A 24,609-nucleotide genomic window follows, 5' to 3' on the forward strand; every position below is an offset into this window, starting at 1 on the left:
GAGAAGAGGGAGAGATGATCAGGACTCTGTCCAGGAAGAGGGTTCTGAGGGATGCAAGCCCTTCCCTCGGGGCTCAGGCCAGTCTGGGAGCTGCCCTCTACCTGTGCCCTCCAGCCCTGATCCCGGTACTCGGCACTGCCCGCCAGGGTGCGGGTCAGATTTCAAGGCCCACCTTTCTTGGTTTCAGGACGTTGGAGGCCAGCTTGAGCTCAGGGTTGGGTGGGAGGGAAATCAAAACCTTGGCAGTAGGTAGAGTCATCAAGGCCTTGCCTGTGGTCGACAGGGCCTTAGAGCCCACCGGCTTGCTGTGCTGCAGTCCGAGGCCCCGCCCCTGGGGTCGGAGCACACGGGGAGAAGGCAGCCGGGCCTTGGTGTGGAGGCTGGGAAAGTGGTTAGGGGCTGTGGGAGCAAGAGGAGCCATGAGGGCCTGGGGAGGACCCAAGGCTGGCCAGCTGCCCCTCAAGGTGTGCACGGAGGGTAGGGAGGCCGAGGGAGCCGAAGGCTGGGGCGTGTGCGGGCACATGGAGCCCTCCCGGTTCCTCCTCCAGAGCCGTGGGAAGCACACAGGGTTTGGAGTTCAACAGACCTGGTGCTGGCTGCATCCCAGCTCTGCCCCTTCTGAGCTGTGCAACCTCGGGCAACTTCCTTAAACTTCCTGATACCTCGGCTGGGGATAATCGCACCTACTTCGCTAGCTTGTGAGGGCTAACGGAGCTGGTAGGGAGTGGCACAGTGTGAACTGCTAAATGCTGTACAAACAGAGCTCCTCTCCCCCAGAGGTGACTTTGCATGGAGGCAGAGACAGAGCACTGCAGCAGGAAAAGCTCTGGGCTCTGGAGAGACATCAGCCTGGGGCTGAGTCCTAGAAGGCAGCACAACTGCCTTGCTCAGTGACTACTTGGGAGGGGACAATACTCACTTGACAGTGGATTTTTAAAAAATACTTTGGAAGTGGTGGCTTTTACTTGGTACCGGTGGCTGTGTGGTGGGGCTATGGGTGGGGGCAAATCCAGGCGGTCAGGAGAGGCCTGGAGAGCAGGAAGAAATTGCCTCGGGACCCTGGGGTGTTTTGGGGGAGTGGTCTTACCCAGGGCCTGGGGGTTCTTCAGACTCAATGGCAATCTGTTCAAGGGGCGGGGATGCCTGTCCCCACCAGCAAAGGCCAAGGTGAAAATGCGGCCCGTCCTCATGCCATGGGGGTCACACTTCTGGAGACTGGGGCAGACCAGGGCTGTGGCACTTTTTGCCTTGCCTTTCTTTCCCTTTCCAGGGGCCGAGGTGGTGGCAGTGGAGTCTGGCTTCTCAGTGTGCCCCAGGCTCCTGGCCCCAGCTACTTTCCTAGAAGCTGACCTGTGCGGAAGGGTCCCCGAGTCCTTGCCTTCCCCAGAGCCTCTCTGGGTCAGCAGGTGAGGGAGGGTGGGGTGGACCGCTATCCGCCGGTGACACATCGCCAGTGGCTTCTTGATGGTGGAGCCCTCTACCAGAAGCCGGATACCCACATACTGGGGCACCTCCACGGCAGGCTGTGGAGAAGAAGAGGAGACAAGGCCGGCTCAGACAATGTGCTGGCATCCTGAGTCCAGAAGGACTTGGGGCAGAGAGAGATGGAATTAATATCTGGGGCATCTGGTCAGGAGACATTTCTGAGACATTTCCCATGTCTCAGCCCATCTCTGTCCTCTAAGGGGTCTGGCCTTGGAGGGTTGGTTCCAGTCAGTACCTGGAGGGTCACAGAGCCCTGGGATGAGTAACCCAGAGGAGTAGGGGAGTCTTAGCCACGTACCCACCTGCACCCCTCCACCCCTGCCCTCCTAAACTGCCTGGGTGCTGCTGGAATGTGTGTGCTCCCCTCCACAGGCCGCCGATGGACAGCCCCCTGAGATGAGCCAGGTTCTCTGTTGACAGAACGAGTTATGACAACCAGAAGGATAAGAGGCCTGGAGTCTGCCTAAATCCTCGTGTGAACCCAAGACATGGGGAAGCAGAAACAAGGAGCCTTAAAGAAGGCAATCTGTGGAGAGGATGAAGTAGCAAGTATGCAGAGGGAGGCAGAGAAAAATGTCCAAGAAAGGAGCTCCTATTCCATTTTCAGTTCCCATTAAGCCAAGCTTTTCAGCCAAGCTGTAAGAGCTCCCTGTGTCTTGTCAGGAACCCTCTTTTTAACCTGGAGCTAGTTTGCAGTATTTTCTGTGTCATCAAAGGATCCTGATTAGAATCTATCTAAACATCAGAGTCACTTGGAGGTTGTGAAAAAGACAGATATCAGAGCTCACGAAAAGTCAGTTGACGAGGAAAAGCTCATCATTATGGAAGAATCTCAGCTAACAAATGTAGAAGGAATGACAGAATTAGAAATTTGCCATTTTGCAACTCCCCAACAGGCAAGAATCAAAACTGAATATCAAAACAAGTAGGCAAAAAGGATGACAGGAAAACATGTCATCTGCACATCACCAAGGAATCACCTGAAAAAGAAACTGATCCTGGCAAAGAGGAGGACACAGCTTACAATGGAGAGAGCTGGTAGCCACCACCTTAACCCCATGATCACACTTAGCATCACTAATCATGAGACACTCCAACAGTGTGTGCCTCGTGATGCTGAAAGAGGTACCCAGTATCACCTTTCAAGTGTTCTTGCCAAAAAATGTGCAATTTGAACCACCTCAAGCTGTTCGACCTAACTTCTAGTTTATAGGACATTCAGGTAACAGAAGAAAAAGCTAAATACTATCATGAGGAAACAATCAGATAAATCCAGAATGTGGGACAGTTCCATAAAACAACCAGCCTGGACCCTTGAAAAGATCCAATGCGGGGGAGGAGGGGGGAGCTGTAGGACTATTCTAGGTTAAAAGAGACTAAAGAGCATCAAAAAGAATAAAATACCTAGGAATAAATTAAACCAAGGAGGTAAAAGTACACTGAAAACTATGAGATACTGATAGAAGAAACTGAAGAAGACACACACACACAAAAACCAGAAAGGTATTTCGTGCTCTTGGACTGCAAGAATTAATATTATTAAAATGTTCATACCACCCAAAGGAATCTATAGAGTCAGTGCAATCCCTATCAAAATTCCAATGGCATTTTTCACAAAAATAGAAAAAGCAATCCTAAAATAGGCATGGATGTACAGAACCACATAAGAACCCAACTAGCCAAAGAAATCTTGAGTGCACGTGAAACCTTCTCTAGGACAGATCGCGTACTTGGGCACAAAAGAAGCCTCAACAAATGTAAGAGGACAGAAATTATTTCAAGCATCTTTTCTGACCACAATGCTATGAAACTGGACATTAACTACAGAAAAACAATGAGAAAAAACCGACAGCATGGAGACTAAACAACATGCTACTAAAAAGCCAATGTGACAGTGATGAAATCAAAGAAGAAATTTAAAAATACTATGAGACAAATGACCAAATGACAATGAAAACACAACCACACAAATGCTGTGGGATGCAGCAAAAGCAGTGCGAAGAGGGAAGTTCATAGAGATAGACTTTCCTCAAAAAACAAAAGCAATCTCAAATAAACAACTTAATCTACCACCTAAAAGAGTTAGAAAAAGAAGAGCAAACAAAACCCAAAGTTAGCAGAAGGAAAGAAATAATAAAGATCAGGAAGGAAATAAATCAAAGAGACATTAAAAAAACAACAGAAAAAAATTCATCAAACCAAGAGCTGGTTTTTTGAAAGAGTAAACAAAATCGACAAACCTCTGGCCAGGCTCACCAAGAAGAAAAGAGAGAGGACACAAACAAAGAAAATAAGAAAGGAAAAGGGAGAAATTACAACCAATACTACAGAAATACAAAAAAATCGTAAGAATACTATGAATAACTATATGGAAACAGATTGGACAATCTAGAAGAAATGGACAAGTTTTTGGAAACATACAGTCCACCAAGACTAAATCAAGAAGAAACAGACCACTTGAACAGACCAATCACTAAAGATGAAATAGAATCAGCAATAAAAACAAAAACCTCCCTATAAACAAGTCCAGGACCAGATGACTTCACTGGGGAATTCTACCAAACATACAAAGAAGAATTCATACCAATCCTTTTCAAACTCTTCCAAAAGATTGAAAATGAGGGAGTACTCCCAGACTCATTCTATGAAGCCACCATCACCCTGATAACCAAAAACAAAGACACTACCAAGAAAGAGGATTACAGGCCAATATCACTGATGAACGTAGATGCAAAAATCCTCAACAAAATACCAGCAAACAGAATCCAACAACACATAAAAAAGATCATACACAATGATCTAGTTGGATTCATCCCAGAGACACAAGGATGGTTCAACATATGCAAATCAATCAATATGATACACCACATCAACAACAAAAAAAGGACAAAAATCACATGATCATCTCAATAGATGCAGAAAAAGCATTTGGCAAAATTCAACATGTATTTATGATAAAAAGTCTCACCAAAGTGGGTACAGAGGGAATATCTCAATATAATAAAAGCTATTTATGACAAACTTACAGCCAGCATAATACTCAATGGTGAAAAACTGAAAGCCTTCCCACTAAAATTTGGAAGAAGACAAGGATGCCCACTCTCATCACTTCTATTCCACATGTTCCTGGAAGAGGGAGGATGACTCTGGGTTGAAGTAAGATCCCAACGAATGGAAGCAATAGGCATGGAGAACTCCAAGGAAGTTAACAATGGGTTCTAAGAGCAAAAGCAGGATTATGTGCCAGGCTGGATTTCACAACTTTATGGACCAATGATTCCTGTGTACTTCCCACCCTGCCTCTCCTTTCTGAGTAGGAGTGTCTACTTAAAAAAGAGATGACAAAACTACAGTGAGGTATCACCTCACACCAGTCAGAATGGCCATCATTCAAAAGTCCACAAATGACAAATGCTGGAGAGGCTATGGAGAAAAGGGAACCCTCATACAAGGCTGGTGGGAATGCAGTTTGGTGCAGCCACTGTGGAAAACAGTATGGAGATTCCTCAAAAGACTAGGAATAGACTTACCATATGACCCAGGAATCCCGCTCCTGGGCATACATCCACAAGGAACCCTACTTCAAAAAGACACCTGCACCCCAATGTTCATAGCAGCACTATTTACAACAGCCAAGACATGGAAACAACCTAAATGTCCATCAACAGATGACTGGATAAAGAAGATGTGGTATATTTATACAATGGAATACTATTCAACCATAAAAAACGACAACATAAAGCCATTTGCAGCAACATGGATGTCCCTGGAGAACGTCATTCTAAGTGAAGTAAGCCAGAAAGAAAAAGAAAAATACCATATGAGATTGCTCATATGTGGAATCTAAAAAAAAAAAAAAAAAGAAAGAAAAAGAAAAAGAACATAAATACAAAACAGAAACAGACTCATAGACATAGAATACAAACTTGTGGTTGCCAAGGGGGCGGGGGGTGGGAAGGGACAGACTGGGATTTCAAAATGTAGAATAGATAAACAGGATTATACTGTATAGCACAGGGAAATATATGCAAGATCTTGTGGTAGCTCACAGTGAAAAAAATATGACAATGAATATATGTATGTTCATGTATAACTGAAAAATTGTGCTCTACACTGGAATTTGACACAACATTGTAAAATGACTATAACTTAATAAAAAAATGTTTTAAAAAAAACAGATGAAAGAGACAAAACAACCAAGGCTAAGTGTGAATCCTGATTACAAATGGTTCACAAAACAAAATAAAAAAGAGTTAGCTATAAGAGATTTGTGGAATAACTAGCACATTTGAAAAATGCAGATGCATAGTCCCTAAACCAGTCATTTCTGGCCAATCTCGGAGGGTGGGGCTTCCTGACATCAGTATCTTTGGAAAGCTTTCCAGGCGATTCTGGGCTGTGAACCAGCATTTGGGAACCACCACCTTAGAACGTTCTCTTTTCCTTTGGCTTTATCTTATTTTCCTGTTGTTATATTTCCCCCTTTATATTGTTTGAAGCCAAAATGCCAAAGTCTCAATTTAAGATACAATCAGTAACTGTGACAGAGACCAGGACACTTGTGTCATGAAATCAGTCAGCACGTTCTCTGCTGTGGTCAGACTTTGATGGAAGCAGAACCCTAACCAGAGGCTTGGGACACTTAATTTAACTGCCTCAAGGAATTATTTGCAGAGCTTGGAAACCCCTGAAATCGGTTTTCTGACTGATTTTTAAAAATATTATTCTATTCTAATAAGTGGACTCCAATCTCTTTTTGGAACAAGGTGAGTAAAATAATAGTAATAATAATAATAATAGCAGCTTCCTCTAATTGACACTTGCTGTATGTGAGGCACTTTACAGCTATGGCATTCACCGTCAAACATCTAACATCTTATTAGGTACCAACAATAGCTAAAACCTGTATAGCATTTAACTGTGTGCCAGGCACTTTCTAAAGTGCTTTACCTGTATCAACTCCTTTAATTTTCACAACCTTCTGAGGTAAGTACCATTTTCATTCCTGCTCTACAGATGAGGAAACTGAAACCCCTAGAGGTTAGGAAGTTGAGCAGAGACTTGAACCCAGGAAGGTTTCAGAGTCAATGCTTTTAACACTGTGCTACAGGCCTCTCTAGAAATATTATCCACAAGTGTTAACGCATTTCATCTCCCAAATCCCATGAGAAAGATGGTAACAGAATTCCCATCTTACAGATGGGAAAATGGAGGCCCAAGGGGATGAAGTGGCTGCACCCAGTCACTGTGAGAGGATGAGGACTCTGTGTGACCTCAGAGCCCTGAGCTTCACTATGGGGCGGCCTGGGAGAGCGGGCAGCCTCCCTGGGTCCTGCCCAGGCCTGGCCACCTTACCTGCTTGTAGATGAGCTCGAAGCCTCCTGTGTCACAATTGCGGTCCAGCCGCCGGTCGATGACCACGCGCAGGGTGTCGGCCTGCACGCCAGCACACAGCTGGGCAGTGACAGCCGTGGAGGGCGCCATGGTGGGGCTGGCGTTGATCTCGATCAGCCAGGGCTGGAAGTCCTCCCCGAACACAAAGTCAGCGCCGTAGAGCTCGAAGCTGGCCTTCCGACACTGCACGGTGTCCTGGGAGGTCTGCAGGGCATGGATCACCGCGGCCTTCATGCCAGGCACGATGACAGTGGACCAAGCGTTCGGGGCCCCCATCTCCTGTAGGTGGGCCTGGAACTTCTGGCTTGACCACATGTTGTCTGAAGGCAGCAGCGGGTGCCGATGGCATGAATTCTCCAGGTGCTTCTGGATGGAGTTGTTGCACAGGTGCACGGAGCTGGGACGGAGAGAAGAGAGCTGAGGGCTGGCCCCCTGGGGCCCTCCCACCCAAATGTGGGGAGGGCAAGCCAACCCCAGAAGCAGCCCTGCACACCCTGGACCATTCAACTTGAGATGGGGCCCTACTGGGGAGGAAAAGGAGGACAAAGGTCCATCACATTCTTCTAGGGCCACAACCAGTCTGCTCTCAGGACCTCTCCGGGGGCACTAACTATTGGGGCCACTGTATTAAGTGCTTTGTGACAGTGTCAGTTTTCCCTCCCAGTGCCTGGAAGATAAGAAGGTGGCTAAGACTAAGGGCGTTATAGTCACCAAGACCTGCGCTCAAGCCCTATCTTCATCACCGACTGGTAAGATGTGATACAAGTCATTTAACCTGAGTACTCCTTTCACATCTGTAGAATGGGGGTACCAACAGTACCCACTTCACTGGATTTTCATGAACGACTGAGATACTATACATGAAGTGCTTAGCACCTGTCTCACCAGGCACTCAGTAACTGACAGTTCTTAGTTTCCTATCACTGCCTCCATTCTTCAGATGCGGAAACTGAAGCTTAAGTGGGTTTTCACTTGACCAAAGTTACAGAGCTTGGAAGCTGCAGAGATGGAATTTGAACACGAGGCTCAACAGGCTTTCTCTCACCCCGCAAGTGAATGTTGCAGCTTGCCTCTGTCCGCCTGCATTTCTCTGAACCCCTTTACCCAGCTCTGTTTCTTCCATAACACATTATCACCTTCAACCTATTACATGACTTTACTTATTATGTTCATTGCCTGTCTGTTTCTCCCTGCTGGAATGTGAACTCTTGAGAGCTGGGCTCATGTTTTGTTCACTGTGTCCCAAGTGCCTAGAACAGTGACTGGCACAGGGTACGTACTCAGGTGTCTGCTGGATGGAAGGATGGCTGGATGGCTGGCCTGCCTGCCTGCAGAGTCTGTTTGGAGTGTTACATGGGAATGGCTGTCCCTTGCCAGCTCCCCAGCTAGACTGGGAGCTCATGGGAATAGTGCCGAGGCTCACCTGTCCAGGTTCTTCAGGGAGAAGGGCTGTGTGGAGAAGCGGATGTAGCTGTCGCGGTAGAACCACACAGTAAGTGGGTTCCAGTCAGTCACCAGGAACCACTGTCTCAGATCAAACTTGGTGCCAAAGATGAGCAGGGGCCGCTCAATGTACTTCTGCACCACCCACTTGCCATCCTTCATCATCATGGGGTTGCCATCCACCAGCTTCAGCATCTCCTCCAGGTGGTCCATGCACATGATGCCTAAGAGAGAACCGGGGGGTCAAGGGATCAGATCAGGCTTGGGCTGGGAGATGAGTCAGGTGACTATGAACACAGCTCATCACAAGCTCTCATCCCCACAGAACTGATGGGACCAAGTGGGTAAGACTGCCTTCCTCCTCGTTCCCTTTGGGAAAGATGAGAATCTGCTAAGGATTAATTTTTTTTTTGATTAACCAGTTTTGTTTGATGAAAAGAAATAAATGCACAGGCAAAAATTCAAACCCTAATGGGCTTCTTAAAAAACCATGTGCATCTATGACTTTGATGAGGCTTTTCACAATAATTAATGGAATATTAGACAACAGAAACAAAAAGCAGGCAGTACAAAGCACATACAATAAAAAACGTCTCCTTCCACAGAAGCAGCTAAGTGCTGCTTCCAGGTCTTATGGACACACTCCCAGGTTACGAAAGTCTGTGTGCCTCATTTTCATAGGATTCTATGCATTTGAACATGCTAAGGAATTGGAACAGTGCTTGGCACACGGTGAGCATTTAGTAAACGTTAACTCATATCATTCTTATTTGTAGAATTCACGTCTAGTGGTAAATCTGCTGGATCAAAGGGTATGTGTATTTTTCATTTTACATTACCAAAGATGTTTTACCATTTTGCAGTCCCAGCAAGAGTATATGAGATTGCATGTTTGCCCACACCCCACCAACACCGGTGATGATTCCTTTTTGCCATTCTCCAAGGTAGAATGCTATCTTATCTTACCTGTTTTGTAATGAGTGAAGGTAAGTATCTTATGTTAATAAGGCATCACTTTAATGCTGATAACTCCAGTTGACACTTGAACAATGCAGGGAATAGGGGCACTACTCCTCTGAGCAGTTAAAAATTCTCTTATAACTTTACAGTCGGCCTTTCGTATCCATGGTTCTACCAGCATGGATTCAGCTAATCACAGATCATGTAGTACGGTAGTTTGTATTCAGTGAAAGTAATCCACATATAAGTGGACCATGCAGTTCAAACCCCTGTTGTTCAAGGGTCTACAGTAGGAATCACAGTGGAAACAAATGCACACACTCACAAATCAATCTCACCCTTTACAGTTTGGCCCCCAAAGCAGCCTGATCACCTGCCAAAGGCACAGAATAACTCGTGCCTGCTTCCCAAGCCAGATCCTTTCTCAAATGGCCAGACTGATCACTATTGATCATCCCAATAACATGATGCCTTGTATGGCCAAAGATTAAGACTGTTCATGACCTTTGACCCAGCAATTTAATTTTTAGGAATTCATCCTAAGAAAATAAGTGGAAAGACTACTAAGATACCTGCACAGGATGTTTATCACAGTGTTGCCTATAACAGCAATATATCAATCAATAATCAGATAAATAGGAAAAAACCTGGCAGCCATCTAAAGATCCAGCAGAAAAGAATTAGGCAGGGAGGGTATAGCTCAAGTGGTAGACTGCATGCTTAGCATGCACGAGGTCCTGGGTTCAGTTCCCTAGTACCACCTCTAAAAAATAAATAAATAAACCTAATTACCTTCCCCCCCTCCAAAAAAAGAATTAGGTACAGACACTAACTACTATATATGAAACAGATAAACAACAAGTTCCTACTGTATGGCACAGGGAATTATATTCAATATCTTATAATAGCCTATAATGAAAAGGAATATATATCTATGTATAACTGAATCTCTACGCTATACACCAGAAATTAACACAACATTGTAAATCAACTGCACATCAGGAAAAAAAAAAAAGAACATAGTGAAAGATGGGGGAAAAAAAGAGAAAAGGATCAGGTAAGACCACTAGAATACATCTAAATAAGATTAGACTCCGCAGCTATAAAATAGAATGAGGTAAGAGAGCACATACTGTACTTTTACATACAATTCAAAAACAGGCAACACTAATCTACAGTATTAGTCAGTCAGAATAGGGGTTCCCCTTGTGGGGAGGTACAGACTGGGAGGTGGCATGGGAGGGGGCCACCTAGGGTACAGGTAATGTTTTATTTCATGATCTGCGTGCTGTTTCCAAGAGTGTGTTCACCATGTGACAATTCACTGAGTTGTATATTCACAATGTGTACCCTGATTTTCAATGAAATATATTGCATAAACACTTCCAATTATGTTTTGCTAAAAATGGAGAGAAAATGTTGACACAATCTGAGGCTATGTACAAGGAGAGTCATTGTATTCCTCTCTCTGCTTTTGTGTATGTGCGAAGGTATCCATAACAATAAGCTAAAAACTGGGGAGGGAGGGTGCGGGACAGGGGGGAGCTGACCTAGATGTACTGAAATGGAGTCATCTCCAAGATCTACTATTAAAGAAAAAAGATGAGGAGGGGACAGCTCTGCGGTACAGCGTGTGCTCAGCATGCACAAGGTCCTGGGTCTGATCCCCAGTACCTCCATTAAAATAAATAAACTTAATTACCTCCTCCCAACAACAAAAACAAAAAACAAAAAACCAAACAAACAAAAAAAAATAAAGAAAAAAGAAAGGTGCAAAAAAGAAATAAGTTAATACTAACATAGAAAGATACAATAAATGAGAAAAGGAAGCTACAAGATAGTATGTTCTTGTTTAAAATAAAATAAAACATACATACACTCTCCAGGATGAACAGAAGGAAGTAGAAAGAAACACACCACATGGTGAACAGCAGTTATCTCAGTGAAATCAACAGTGCCTTTGCTTGCTTCTCTTTACTTTTCTAGACTGATTTTTTTTTAATAACAAATACGTATTTTCCTACTTGGAAGAAAACCAACAAAACTATTTCCAAGGTAGAAGAAGAAAAGACGATGATGCTGGTTTTGAAGTGACATCACAAGAGGGATGTCCCACAGTGTGTGGGGCTGCAACAGCTTCACTGGGATGTGAACAAATCCACCCAAGGGCAGCGTTTCGAGTCATCAGCTGCCAAAAGTCTGTTTTCTATGTCTTAGAAATTCTTAGCCATCTTCTAAAGGCTGTGCTAATGCACCACCCCAGCAGGCCGGCTGCCCTGTTCAAATTCCATTCATGCTGAGCAGTCAGAATAACAGATAAAAATAATACCACTTGTATACCAGTTACTCTGTAAAAGCACAGGATCTAGGTACTTTCCATATATGAGACTCATTTCATCCTCTCGGGTAGGTATTACTGGCTTCATTTTACCAATGACGAAAATGCAGCACAGAAGAGGTTAACTAATCTGCCCAGGTCTTAGGGATATAGGAGGCAGAGCTTGGGTTTGAACCCAGAAAGTCAGGCTCCCAGCATTCATACCCTTAACCACTGTACTACACCTCACAAGGATGCACTGGCCAAATCTGAAAGCCTTATATGACAACCAGCTGCACGCGAGTACCACCAGACCTGCCTACAGTATTAACCCCAACCCTCAGGGCACGAGAAGGGGAGTTGGCATCATCATCCCAGCAGTGAACACTCATGGGGCGGTTACTGTGCCAGGCACTGTGCTGAGCTGTAGATGCAGTATGTCATTTAATCCTCGCCTCATAGCGGGGATTAACATCATCCCTCACAGACGAAGGATGTGAGGTTCCGAGAAGTGATATAACTTGCTCAGGGTCACACAGCATATTAGTAGCGGAGCTGGGATTCGAACCTAGGCAGTCTGGCTCCAACAGAGCCTGCACTATTAACTTCCCTGGCCTCTAGCTGGGGAGGCAGGCCGTAGGGTGCTGGTACAGGAAGCAGGGGCTGACCCCCACCTCGTCCGCGGGACTTGGCTCCCGGCTTCACGATCCAGACGTTGCGATCTCCTTCCATGTCCATCTGGGGCACCACGGTCCGCAGCTGCTGCAGGATGTCCTCACAGCGCTGGGCCTGAGTGTCGAGGTGCCTGAGTTCTGCCCCCTCACTGTGGGGAGACGATGGGACTTGGGCAGGGCTGGGCCTGAGGACATCCTGGTGGACAAGGCAAGGGGAGACAGGCCCCCCTGGCCATGGTCCAACCAGCTTTGGTCACGCCCTCCCCCTAGAGATCCAGACAGGTCTCTTCCAGACCTCCAACCCCACCCTCGAGCTGTCCCCCAATTTCGACCTTGCCCAGGACACTGGAATGGGAGAGGATGGGGAAATTCCACTCCAACATGCCACCTTGTGCCACCTTCCTTTCTATTAAAACTGCCTTTGGCGGAATTTAATCATACCAGCATCAATGATGAGCCGCCACCATGTGCCAGGCACTGTGCCGACGGCGTTACATATATTATCACTGATCCACCTCCAGGGAGGTGTTAGTGGTCCCATTTTAGAGAAGTATAAACTGAAGCTTGGAAGGTTAAGGCACTTGCCCAAGGCCACATATTGAGTTAAATGGCTAAGCCAGGATGCAAACTCCATCCCGCCTGATTCTTTCATCCACAGGTGCTTTGGGGTTCATTCCCCTCCTAATCTGAACCAAACACTGTGTAATGGGTAGGTCCCTTCCTCACCTAATTCTTTTTGAGCACATCTGTATCATACATATCCTTGATTTATCTCTCCTCCCATCACCTACACTTACTTGCTGACTGCCTGTTACTGGAAGGTAAGCTCTGTAAGAGCAGGAGCATTTTTTGGAGCTGTTACCGTACACCTGGCACTTATCAGGCGCTCCCTAAAAGTGTGTTATTAACGAATGAATGGCTGCTTAAGCAAGTCTTTTGGCAAGAGCTGGCCTCGGCAACTGGGCTGGACAGACAAGGGTTCGTGGACAAAGAGGGACTCTGTTCCCTACAAAATGTCCTGAACTAAACCAAGTCACAGAATACCCCAGAAGGCTGTCTCAGCCAACCTCTCCCATTTCTTTTCTTCTGACCGAATAGGAAGGAAGCCTCCACTAGACACTGAACGTCTCTTTAACATCAGAGCCTCTGGAGTGTCTCCAGCCATGGAGAACTTCTCTCTCTTCTACTAAGGTGGCAGCAGCGCCAGCCCAGGGACAGCCAGGAGGAGGGGGTGCGGCAAAGCCTCCGACTCACACAGAAGTCCTGGCCCCTCTCTTTCCAGAAGGTTTGCTGGAAACTTTTCTGTGGCCGTGGCTTCAAGAATCTGCTCAGCCCACGTGTGATTTGGCCCAGGGAACTGTCACAGGGTGGTGGCAGGGACACGTGCAATTTGAAAAAGTATATTCAGTATGACAATATGATTTTATATTTAGCAAAAGAAAAAACACCCAGTGTTTCTGTGGAAAGTAAACCTTGATAAAAAGCCTGGCTGGTGAGTCATGGGTTTGTTTTTAAAAGTTGAGAAGCAGCCATAAATACTGAATAAATTAATAGACGCCAACGATCAGTACTAACCAATACAATGCTATATGATGCAATATTTTATGTAATCCTGACTTCTGAGAGGTCCCTCCACCCCTCAACTTGCCCCACATCCAGAAATGCAAAGGACTGACACTCTTTCCTCCTACTGCTCTAACTCAGTCCTGATAATTATTCATTTAAGAAGGGTGTCTTTCTGTTTTCCGGCTGCTAAGGGGACAGTACAGGGTCACCTACTTTTCATTTTCCAGTATTTAAAACAGACACAAACGCAGGGGGAGGGTATAGCTCAGTGGTAGAGTGAATGCCGAGCATGCACGGGGTCCTGGTTACAATCCCAAGTACTGCCATTTAAAAAATACATAAATAAACCTAATAATCCCCCTCCCAAATTTTTTTTTAAAAGATACAAATGGATTGTTTGTCAGTGACGTGGGTTTGCTTGGTAAGTCATTCGTTCAAAGTTCATTAATTAGTTCTTTGATCTCCACTACAAATCATCCATCCTTAGCTCTGTCTGTTCTGTTCTATTAATACCACACCAGCCAAGGCCCTCAGCACTCCCCGCAGCCTGCTGCAAGCTTCCCTGCTTGAGCTGTGTGCTCTGAGGGCAGGGGCTCGGCTTCATTTCTGGAGCCTGGAGCAATGTCTGACACACAGGAAAGGCTCAGCCAATGCCGAGTAGTGTTCTGCCTTCAGAGCCCTCTTGACTCGAGTCTCTCCTGCAAGCTCTGCTGAATGGAATCTCCCCACAGCAGCCCCAGGCTCATCTCAATCCACCTCTCCTCTGCGCAAGAACCTTTCCCCAAAGCGTGTTCTGAACACACAACTGCTCAGGATGCTTGGGGCGGGGGGCTGTGGTCCCCTAAGTACAGGACATACTGCACACTCTACGCCTCTTGGAAGTTTGTACTACAGATGGGTTCAGAAAAGATCTGCATCAAGGAAACCTATTTTAATTAATTTTATTTAACCCAATGTTTTCCAAAGGTGACTGACCACAAAAGCCTATTTCACAAAATCTATTTACAGCCTGTAGAACTAGCAGCCTGTGTCATACACTTTGGGAAACACTGGTCTCCAAGATAAAACCTCAATGACTTCAGAGGCTTATTTCATAAGTGAACACGGGGAGTCTGTGCTGAGCACCTCATACAAATTATCCTGCCTAATCCCCCACTTTGAGGCAGACGCTATCTTGAAATCTATTTGCATCTGAGAAAAGCAAAGCTCAAAAAGCTGAGTGATGTTCCCAAAGTCACAGAGCTTGGAAGCTGCAAAGGCAGAACTTGAACTCGGGTCTACCTGACAGCACAGGCCATGATCTTCGTGACTATGCTCTGCCAAGATCTGGGCAGAGTGCTCTGGACCCTATTACGAAGGCAGTGGGAGCTCTTGAGTGTTCTTGAGCAGGAGAATAATAGGGTGGACAAAATGGGGAGGCTTGGAGAGGAGGCTGCACTAGACAGAGAGGGTCTGTCCCTGAGCATCAGCTCAGTACTCGGAGGCCCGCTGAAAGCTAGGGGCGCCTGCTCGGGCCCCACGGCCCGGGCTGTAGAGGTACTCACTGGACCACTTGGTAGTAGCGCTGGAGGAAGAGGGACCAGCCCTCAGGGCTGAGGCACAGCGGAGCCTCCAGGTCCTTGTCGATGTCCATGTGGGCCAGGTTGCTAAGGTGCTCCTCGCAGGCACACAGAGCCTCATCCACAAACTCTGGGGACACCATCACTGGCTTTTTCTCCTGTTTCTTGGGCTGCTTGTCTCCTGCAGAGACAGGGAGGGAGGCTGTCACTATCCCACATGCAAGGCAGGTAGCCTGACACATGCCACAGCCCCCACTGCCCGAAGGCCTGAGATCTCATCTTAAATACGCCCAAGGCCCAGCACATACCTGCATCCCCTACTGCTCTGGGGCCTGTCACTCACCTGAGGCCTTGTTCTAAATTCACCTGTGACCCCAGTGCTTGCCTTTGGCCCCCACTGTCCCAGGACCTGTCACTCACTTGAGGCTCCACCCTAAATGTCCTGAAAGCATCTCAGCACACACCTGCAGCCTCTCTGTGCTTGGGACCTCTGACACTCCTGAGGCCCTTGTGCCCCTGCTCCTCACACAACAGTCACCCTTGGCATCGGACACCCCCAGGAGACAGCAGTGGGGAGGGCTCCCTCTGGAAGAGCCAGGGATTTTCTTCCTCCTGGCAGAGCAGCCCCTCACTTCCCCAAATCCCTGGCTGATGGGCCCCTCAGGTACAGGATGGAGGCTGTGAGGTGGAGCTGAGTCCAGAGAGGGAAAGGTAAGCAATTGGTTGGAACACCGGGCAGTGAGGGACTCTCTGTGTCCCCCTGCACCAGGCACAGGGGTCCTCAGACCATGTCAGACTACATGGTTCCACTGATTCCTCTCCTTATAGACCTGAGCTCCCCACAGGCAGGGATGGACCACGGCTTTGCAGTCTGTCCACTCTAGAGTGCTCAGCCACATGCCAGGCCCACATGAGGGCCGAATGAGACAGTGAGTCAGTTAATAAATGGATAGGAAGACACACGGGTGGGTGGCTGGGACAGAAGGGATGAGTGAACGGACCAGAGGACAGATAGGATCACAGGATGGAAAAGGAGCACGCGGATGGGCAGGTGGGTTTGTGGAAGGGGAGACGGGTAGATAGGAAGGTGGAGGGGACAGATAGATGGGAGTGCGGACCTGAGACTAGGCAGGTGAATGAGTAGATGCACAGAGGGGTGGATGTAGGGGAAAGAATGTATGGATGGATGGATGGGTAGGTGAACGTGAGATCAGTGGGTAGGTGGGTGAGCAGGCAGGTAGATGGATGGACAAACGGTGGACAGGTGGGTTGGTAGGAAGAGGGGTGGATGCGCAGACGGATGTGAAAAATACGAAGACAGATATGTGGATGAATAGCTAGATGGATATGTGGCTGGGTGGGAGGATAGAAGGCTGGGGGAGTGGAGGTGACCACAGTGCTTACCTGGGGCCTCTTCCTCGTCCGCCTGGATAGAATACGACTTCCCTTGGGAATTTACCACCAGCTTGAGAACGTTGCGGGCAGCTGTCAGCCAGAAGTCCTCTGCTCCCAGGGCAGGGGATACCTGCTCAGCCCCTAGGCTCCAGGCCTGTTCTGGTTCCGGAACCTGATCATGACCTGCCCCATTCTGGATCCGGAACCTGACTACTGTTTCTGACTCTAGAACCCAGATTGCAACCTGGCCCCTCTTTCATCTCTAGAACCAGACCCAGAATCTGACCCGATTTGGCTCATGTTCTACCCTCAGAATCTTGCCTGGACCTGTTGTCTGATTTCTCTCTTCAGTTCCTGATCCATTTTGATACTTATTCGAGCCTGAGAACCAGACCTAGGCCCAAAATCTGTTTCAGATTTGGAAACTAATTTAATCCCGATCCAAATTCTGACCTGAATTGAGAACATGTTCTGGAGTTGGAGCCTATTCTGCTCGAAAGTCCCAAAGTCTAGAACCATTTCTAGATTTGGAAGCTGAGCTAGGCAGTGGAATCTGATACAGGCCTGGAACCTACTCTGGATTCCAAACTCAACGAGGTGACTGACTTTTAGGTCCTGCTCTAGAAAATAAGATAAGCTACGTAAGCTCTTCCGGAGGTCTGTGTTGACCAAGGCAGGAGGCTCATTAGGGGAGGTACGCTAGGGAAAGATAAGGATTGGGGACGGAGAAGGAAATCTGCTGGAGTAGGTGAGAGGGGCCCTCTGCTCTCCAACACCAGCCAGGGCTTTAGCCCTCCATCCTTCAGCTTGACGGTCCAGGCATGGGGCTGGCATCTCCTTACCTATGAAGGCCTTTTTGTCATCCTCAGCCCCCAGGCGGTAGCAGCGCGGGAAGAAGGAGTCCACATCGGCCTCGTCAAACCACGGCAGATTCCGGAGATTGAGACACAGACCCACCTATGGAGTTAGCCGCTGAGCGGGCAGGGTGGGACCTGCCCAGAGGGCCTCCAAGGGACTCCACACACTGGGCACACGCCGAGGCAGCTCAAGGAGACCCTGCTTGGACGTGCTCAGAGCCTCTGCCACACTCGCTGGGCTTCACCCTCTCATGGCCACGTCCACATGTTGCCTGTGTGGTTCCCTCAGCCAAGAACACCCCACGTCCTTCCTCTCCACCCTTTCAAAGTCTTAAATACCTGCCTCCTCTAGGACTCCTTCCCAGCCCACACCAATAATATACTAGCAGGTCCCCAAAATGAGGCCCTTCATTCCTGTCATAACCCTAGAAGATAGGTCTTACTGGTATTCTCATTTAAAGACGAGGAAATTGAGGTTCAGAGAGGTGAAGTCACCTGTTAACAAACTCAGGTAAGATACAACGGATCCATCAGCCAGATATCCTCTGCTCAGGAGAAAATGGTCCTCCTACTCACGGTCATGGGACTTGGTGTTTGGATCCCGTTTGGATCCTGGAATCTATCTTAGTTATCATGTCTACACGTGCCAGACACGCTGCAGGTGTCAGATTTGAACCCAGGCCTGCCTGACTCCAAATCCCATTGAATTAGATACCTCCATCTCCTGAGAACTCTTACTGACAAGGAGAGTAGGGAGCAGGGTTTTAGCCCCAGGGCTAGGGGGTTGAAAGATGCCCTAGCCCCTCCCTGGGAGCTCACCTTTGTGGTAAAGGAGCCTGCCCGGGCATAGTGGTTTATCATTTGATCCTTGAAGAGGAAGCGACAGTCCAGCACGTCCCGCCGAGTGGTCCAGATGAAGTAGGGGATCTCGTTCCGAACCATGCGTGACTAGGGAGAGGGCAGGAGACAGGGAGGCTGGTGTGGGCAGCACAAGGCCTGAGGAGGCTTCTACCCATCCTGCTGAGCAAGGTGGGTGAATGGAAGGAGAGGATGCTTCTAAGGTGCCCTCTAGCCCGCACGCCGTCTTTGCGTAAGGTTAGAAAAGACATCTCTGTCTCCAGAGCACACTGGGAGCAGCAAGCAGGAGGCACTTTAGCCAGGCGCTCCTAGACAGTAACTAAGCCCCACAACCGAATGCCACACCTTGTTCTGACTTTTGGCCATCAGTGACTTGCTTAGTGGCAGGACTCCAAGCTGTTGGGCATACAGCATGTGACAGAGGCTGTCTCATGGGCTCTGCCTCTCTCCATCCTCCCTGCGACTCTGGGAGGTAGGATTATTGACAAGCAAAACAACATCATGTGCCCGGCCCTGTTCTCAGCTTTCCATACTGACTCATTTAATCCTCACCAAAACCCTACAAGGTAGGTGCGACTGTTATCCCCATTTCACAGATGAGGGAACTAAGGCACAGCATGGCTAAGTGACTTGTCCAAGGGCTCACAACGTGGGGCCATATGAAACTGCCAGTCCTCAACCTTTCCTGATATACAAAAATGGCAGTTTGGTACAGCTCAACTTAGTAAGAGGCAGTACCAAGATTCAAAGCCAAGTGTCCTCACCTCAACACACATATCCTACATGCCATCATTATCAGCCCCTTTCAGGACTTTGAAAGTCCTTCCTTCCAGCCTTCACTTGCCAAGGACAGAGAAGATGAACTATGGGGTTTTTATTTGGGAGGGAGAATTACCAGGCATGGAGGTTATGCCAGATACAATCCAGCAAACAGTTCTGCTCCCAGGCCAGCCTTGTCTGTGTCCCTCACCACTCTGCTGGCCCGTCTAGGCTGCAGAGAACTAATCAGTTTTCACTACAGAAGGGGAAAGAAAGGAGGCCCAGAGAAAGAAAGGACTTGTCTGAGGTCACCCAGCTGGACTCTAGTGCTCTCCCTGCAGCGGAGCAGACCCCTGCCCAGCCTCCTGAGTCCTCACCATCACATCATGTGTCCCACGTAGGTCATCAAATTCCAATAAATCATCGAAGTCGAGCAGCTGTGGTGGCTGGAATGCCTCATCCTCATCTTCATCCTCTGTGGATGCAGAATCCAGGCCTGGTAAGGCCCCGTCCCTGCCCCATAGCCCCATCTCAAAGCCTCAACTCTGGGACAGTGAGGACCAAATGAAAGGGACTCAGGAGGGGCAGCTGGTGGAAAGGTCCCTAAGGGTATTGCTCACCATCCTCAGTGGTGTCACTGTCACCCATGACGGAGCTATCCAGGTCCTTCAGCTGTGGCGGCAGAGTGGTACCCAAGTGATGGACCATCTTCTTCTCCACCCAGCCCCTGCGTCGCAAGAGGCACCGGATCACAGGGTAGCGGCCTTGGATCATAAAGATCTTCTTCTGCTGTAAGGTGAGAGGAGGACACTCATTCAGCAAGCGTAGCCTATGTGCCGGACACAGTGGGTATAATGGTGAACCTGAGAGCTACGCTCCCTGCCTTGAGGCAATTTTTATATTCCAGCAGGGGAGACAGACTGTAAACAAGTAGAGAATGACATATGCATAGTAATAATGACAATAATTGTATTTACTTGCTAATATTCATTGAGTATCTACTACACGTTAAGCACTTACTTTATATACATTACTAATGATAGTATGTATTTTTAATAGATACTATTATCTCTATTTAACTGGTTATGAAATAGAGGTGTAGACAGATTGAGTAGCTTGGCCACACAGTGGTTAAGTGAAAAAGCAGGAGTTTCAATCCAGGCTGGCTGGCTTGAGAAACTGGACACTTAATGGAGACCCAGAGAAACACAGTCAAGGAAGGCTAAGAAGGAGCCAGGAACGTACAGAGCTGGGCAAATGGCAGTTCAGGTGAAGGGGAAGACATGTGCAAAGGTCCTGAGGCTGGAGAGAGGTTGGAAGGAACTGAAAGGAAAGCAGGGTGAATGGAGTGTGGAAAATGAGGTGAGACCTGAGAGGTAGTGGCTAGACTGTGAAAAGCCCTGCAGACCTTGGAACAGACTTGGATTTATACTAATAGCAGCAGGAAGCAGTAATGCGAAGGGAGGGAGCGAGTCACATGGTTGGAGGCTATAAGTCTGTCTTGCTGTTGTACACAGAATGGATGGAGGGGACAAGGATGGAAGCAGGGAGACCAGTCAGAGAGCTGTCGTGGTTTGTGCAGGGGAGGAATCACAATAGCTAGAATGAGGGTGCTTACAGTCGATAGAGTTGAAATTTGTTTTTGAAATAGAGACTAGTTTTGCTGATGGGATTAGATGTGTGAGTGAGGGAAAAGAACGACCAGATTTATGGCTAGAGCGACTGGGAGATGGAGATGGAGAAGACCAGAGAGTAGTGAGGAGGACAGCTCTGGGCAGGAAAATCAAGAGTTTGGTTTGGGACATGGGTTTGAAATGCTTTTAAGTTCCCTGGGAAGACATGGCAAAGGGGGGGGTGGGTGCTGGATCTATGGAGCTCTGAGTTAGAGGACAGGCTGGGCTGGAAAGGGCCTGTAGGGGGCACACACACTGACTGGACTCACAGCCAAGGAGACAGGTGTGGAGAGGGATCCAGGGAACCAGGAATGTTTGAGAAGTCTTCAGAGGCAACTGAAAAGTAGCTGCCAGGGAGGGAGAAAGGAAAACTAGGAATGTGCAGTCAAGAGGGAAGGGTATGTGGGGCGGCAGTGCAGAATGACACAAGGTGCCTAACCAAGATCAGGACATAAAATGGACTGACTGGTGGATTTGGTTCCTTGGAGGTCACTAGTGACCTTGATTAGAGTGGTTCCCAATGGGAGTGGGGAAGGGCAGGGAATCACAGTGATAGGAGCAGGGGAGTGAATTCCAGGTGAAGAAATATACAATTCTGCCAAGAAGTTTGGCTGTGAATGGGGTATTGAAAAATGGAGAGGTATTTGAAAATGGGTGTGGGATCAAGGCTTTTGGTTTTTAAGGATGGGAGAAAATAGTGAATGGAAGCAGGCCAAGCCTCTCAGGGCCCTTTCTACATCCCCCATTCCCCATCCCCCTCCAACCTTCACAGCTCTCTCCACGTGGATCCTGGCGTTTCTGAGCCGGCCCATGTGGTGAACCGTCTTGGAGAATCCTCCCCAAAGGACAAGGGAACCTGCAGAAAGATGCAGAGGAGGGGTTGGGGTAAGCACCCTTCATCTGGATGTCCATCCTCTACCGCTCCTCTCCCGACCCCCACTCCATCCGCCCCAAGTCTTCTCATCCTGGCTGCCACCGCCTCGGGCCAGGAGGGGCAGGCCGCAAGGGGCCTCACCGTCCTGCGAAGGGGCGTCTTCCTGGGCCGGGGTGGGCGAGGGCTCCGGGGAGCGGGAATCCGCGACGCCCTGGGCGTGGTTGCCGTGGTTCAGCAACTCGAGGGCGCAGCCTAGGGGGCGCGCCGAGGCAGGGCTGCCGGCCCGGCGTTGGCCGCCTGCCCAAGCCCCCTCGGGAAGCCGGAACTCGGGGTGGTGCGCCCAGGGCCATGGGCCGGGGGAACTGGTGCGGGGCTCGGGCGGCTGCGGCTTCCGCGGCCAGCTGCACACCGGGCCCCGCTCCTGGCGGTACCAGGCGGTGGAGCCCCTGTGTGCGGCCCCCAGTTCCCCCCGCGCTGAGGAGCAGCGCCGCGCGGGGCCCTGCATGCGCACTGCATGCGCACACGCGCGCGCGACCCCATGGCCCCAGAGCCCGCCTTCCCTCCGTGCGCTGCCGTCTCTCGCGGGAGGGCCCTGCGGGGCCCCAGCTGGGCCCTCCGTTCTGAGGCCCCGCCCTCTGCTGTCGCCTTGGAAACCATTCTACAGCACAGTCAGGCCACACGTAGCGGGTTCCGGGGCTCCTTCCAGTGGGCAGAACTCCGGGCCTCAGCTGCCCGAGACCCTTGATGAACAGGGCACTGAAAGTGGAAGCGCAGAGCACTAGCCTGCAAGTTACTAAGTGTCCTGATTCCTTACGGAGCGCTTGCCGGGGCTTCAGTCATTCCACAGTATTCACAGAGGACCACACGCTAGGTGGTGGGCTAGGTGCTGGGGACCAGAAAAATAAGCTAGAGATGGTCCCTGACCTCACGGAGCTTATAGCCCAGTGGAGGGGAAACAAAAAGCAAACAAAGGAATAAAACAGCTGTAAGTATGATATGGTCAATGAACAAGCAATGAACTGAAATCGGGAAGGGGCATACTTTAGATAAGATGTCCTCTCTTAAGAGATGACATATTTAAGCTGAAGCCTGCAGAAGGCAAAGGTGGTGAGGAGTTGGCCGGGGGGGATAGCATTCCAGGGACAGGAGTCTCAGCAACAGCCCTGAAGAGGGAAAGATCTGCAGGGCCTGGTAGATGGGGCTAGGATAAGGTCCTCGGGAGTGGATTTGAAAACCAGGGCAGTATTATGGGAGATAATGATAACGTGCAGAACGCACCCCTGTCCCCCACAGCCACTATTAACTTGGAAATAGAAAAAAAAAAAAAGGATAATTATTTGAGTCAACTGCAGGAAAATCAGAAGTTATGCAACAGCCCTCAAGACAGGACTGTAAGCACCCTTTTTGGAGGTAGTAGCAAAGTGTTACCCTCAAAAACAAGGCTCCAAGATGTTAAAGAGTTTGTCTTCAGTCACACAGCAGAGGCAGTGTTGGAACCCAGGTCTGACTCCAAAGCCCCACTCTTTTTTTTTTATATATATACCAAAGCCCCACTCTTACACATAAACATTATTAAATACAAGTCCATGTTATCACTCAAGAGTTGCCTATTGGTCATGCAAGTACCAAACGGACAGTTTGAGAGGCAAACTCCAGCAATGCCCACCCAGATTCCAAGAACCCATCTTTGTTCAGTCACTAGAAGATATGCTCATACAGTGAAGGTGGGTCCTCCACCTAACTGTCCAGCCAGCCCCAGCCACTTGAGATCACCCTTCCTGACCTTTCGGCTAATAACTGGGCTTCCCAAAAGGCATGCCCTCAGGAGAGAGCCGGCTGATTGGCAACCAACCAGTCTGCTCTCATTGGTAGGCAAATACGGTTTTAAGGACTTTGAACCCTGGGAGATGGAGCTGTGACAAATCAGAGTTCTGGCTGGCTCACCCAGGCAATGCTGTCCTGTGAGGGTTGAATGAGTAGCTGCCATAATCTTCTGGACATCCAGCTTCACTGTGAGCACCTTTAATATTCACTGCAAAGCTAGGACATAGCCCTGAGCCCCAGAGGAGGGCACACCTAATTCTGCAAGGTAGGAGGGGGAGGTCACAGAGGTAATGTCATAAAGGGAATGATAGTTGTCCAAGTTGTCCCCACCCTCAGCCCCTCCTCCCTTTAACATTACCTCGTCCTGTTGCAAGAGACCCCTTTGGCCATACGGAAGAAACTTTTTTGAAGGCTTAGCTCAAAAGCCAACCCTTCTGAAACTTTTCCTGACATCCTCTTCCATAAATAGACTTTCTCTAATAAATATGAAACACTTCAGTGCACCTTTGTACACATCCAGCCCTTTTACTGGCCCCTCAAGTGTTACAGGGATGGAGGGCCAGACAGGGATGTCACCCCCCATGTCTAGCACATTGACGTTATCAAACAGCTTGGATATCAGGCTGGTGGAAAGGTCAGTTATTGTTTATTCAGTACCTACATGGCAGGTACTGTGTCAGATTTACATTATCTCCACTTTATAGATTAAGAAACTGAGGCACAGAATATAACTTGCTAAGATTCAGCAGCAAGAATCAGGACTCAAACCTTAGAGTTTTAGTTTTGGTTTGTTTTTTTTTAACTTCAACATGTCACTGAGGTTGAGTGCTGTCCAGCAGAGCTTTCTGCAGTGATGGAAATGTTCTGTCTACGTGCTGTGTGACATGGTAGGCATTAGTAACTTGTAGCTAACGAGCACTGGTGGGACAGAGAAAGTGGATTTTAAACTTTAACTGTAATAATTTAATTTT

At 48.4% G+C, this 24,609-nt stretch overlaps 1 protein-coding gene across 3 annotated transcripts; it reads right to left on the reverse strand.

Annotated features, from left to right (window-relative positions):
- Positions 1-18: 18 nt before the first annotated feature.
- TTLL3 (tubulin tyrosine ligase like 3) lies at positions 19-23,971 on the reverse strand. 3 transcript variants are annotated; one of them, XM_045515305.2, is made up of 13 exons: positions 21,956-22,416; positions 21,705-21,796; positions 19,888-20,056; positions 19,645-19,742; positions 18,470-18,598; positions 17,636-17,750; positions 16,803-16,901; positions 15,384-15,579; positions 12,274-12,422; positions 8,303-8,546; positions 6,841-7,276; positions 1,088-1,523; positions 19-399 (listed from the first exon to the last, which is right to left on the reverse strand). In XM_045515305.2, exons 1-13 carry the CDS (start codon positions 22,317-22,319, stop codon positions 155-157), a joined length of 2,772 nt encoding a protein of 923 aa, XP_045371261.2. In that variant the 5' UTR covers positions 22,320-22,416; the 3' UTR covers positions 19-154. The 3 variants fall into 3 exon arrangements, with proteins under 3 accessions (XP_045371261.2, XP_010951320.3, XP_045371259.2); XM_010953018.3 differs by having other exon boundaries at positions 265-399; positions 1,351-1,523; XM_045515303.2 differs by lacking the exons at positions 19-399; positions 21,956-22,416 and adding an exon at positions 23,759-23,971 and having other exon boundaries at positions 505-1,523.
- Positions 23,972-24,609: the final 638 nt, after the last annotated feature.

The sequence above is a fragment of the Camelus bactrianus genome, chromosome 17, assembly GCF_048773025.1.
Source record: "Camelus bactrianus isolate YW-2024 breed Bactrian camel chromosome 17, ASM4877302v1, whole genome shotgun sequence".
NCBI classification, from domain to species: Eukaryota; Metazoa; Chordata; class Mammalia; order Artiodactyla; family Camelidae; genus Camelus; species Camelus bactrianus.

Coding starts and splice junctions, on each gene's coding strand:
- TTLL3 (XM_045515305.2), bottom strand. CDS start 22,319: ATGCAGGGCCCCGCGCGGCGCTGCTCCTCAGCGCGGGGGGAACTGGGG. Junction 21,797..21,955: donor AGACGCCCCTTCGCAGGACG/GTGAGGCCCCTT, acceptor ATCTTTCTGCAG/GTTCCCTTGTCCTTTGGGGA. Junction 400..1,087: donor GAAGAACCCCCAGGCCCTGG/GTAAGACCACTC, acceptor TTGCTCCCACAG/CCCCTAACCACTTTCCCAGC.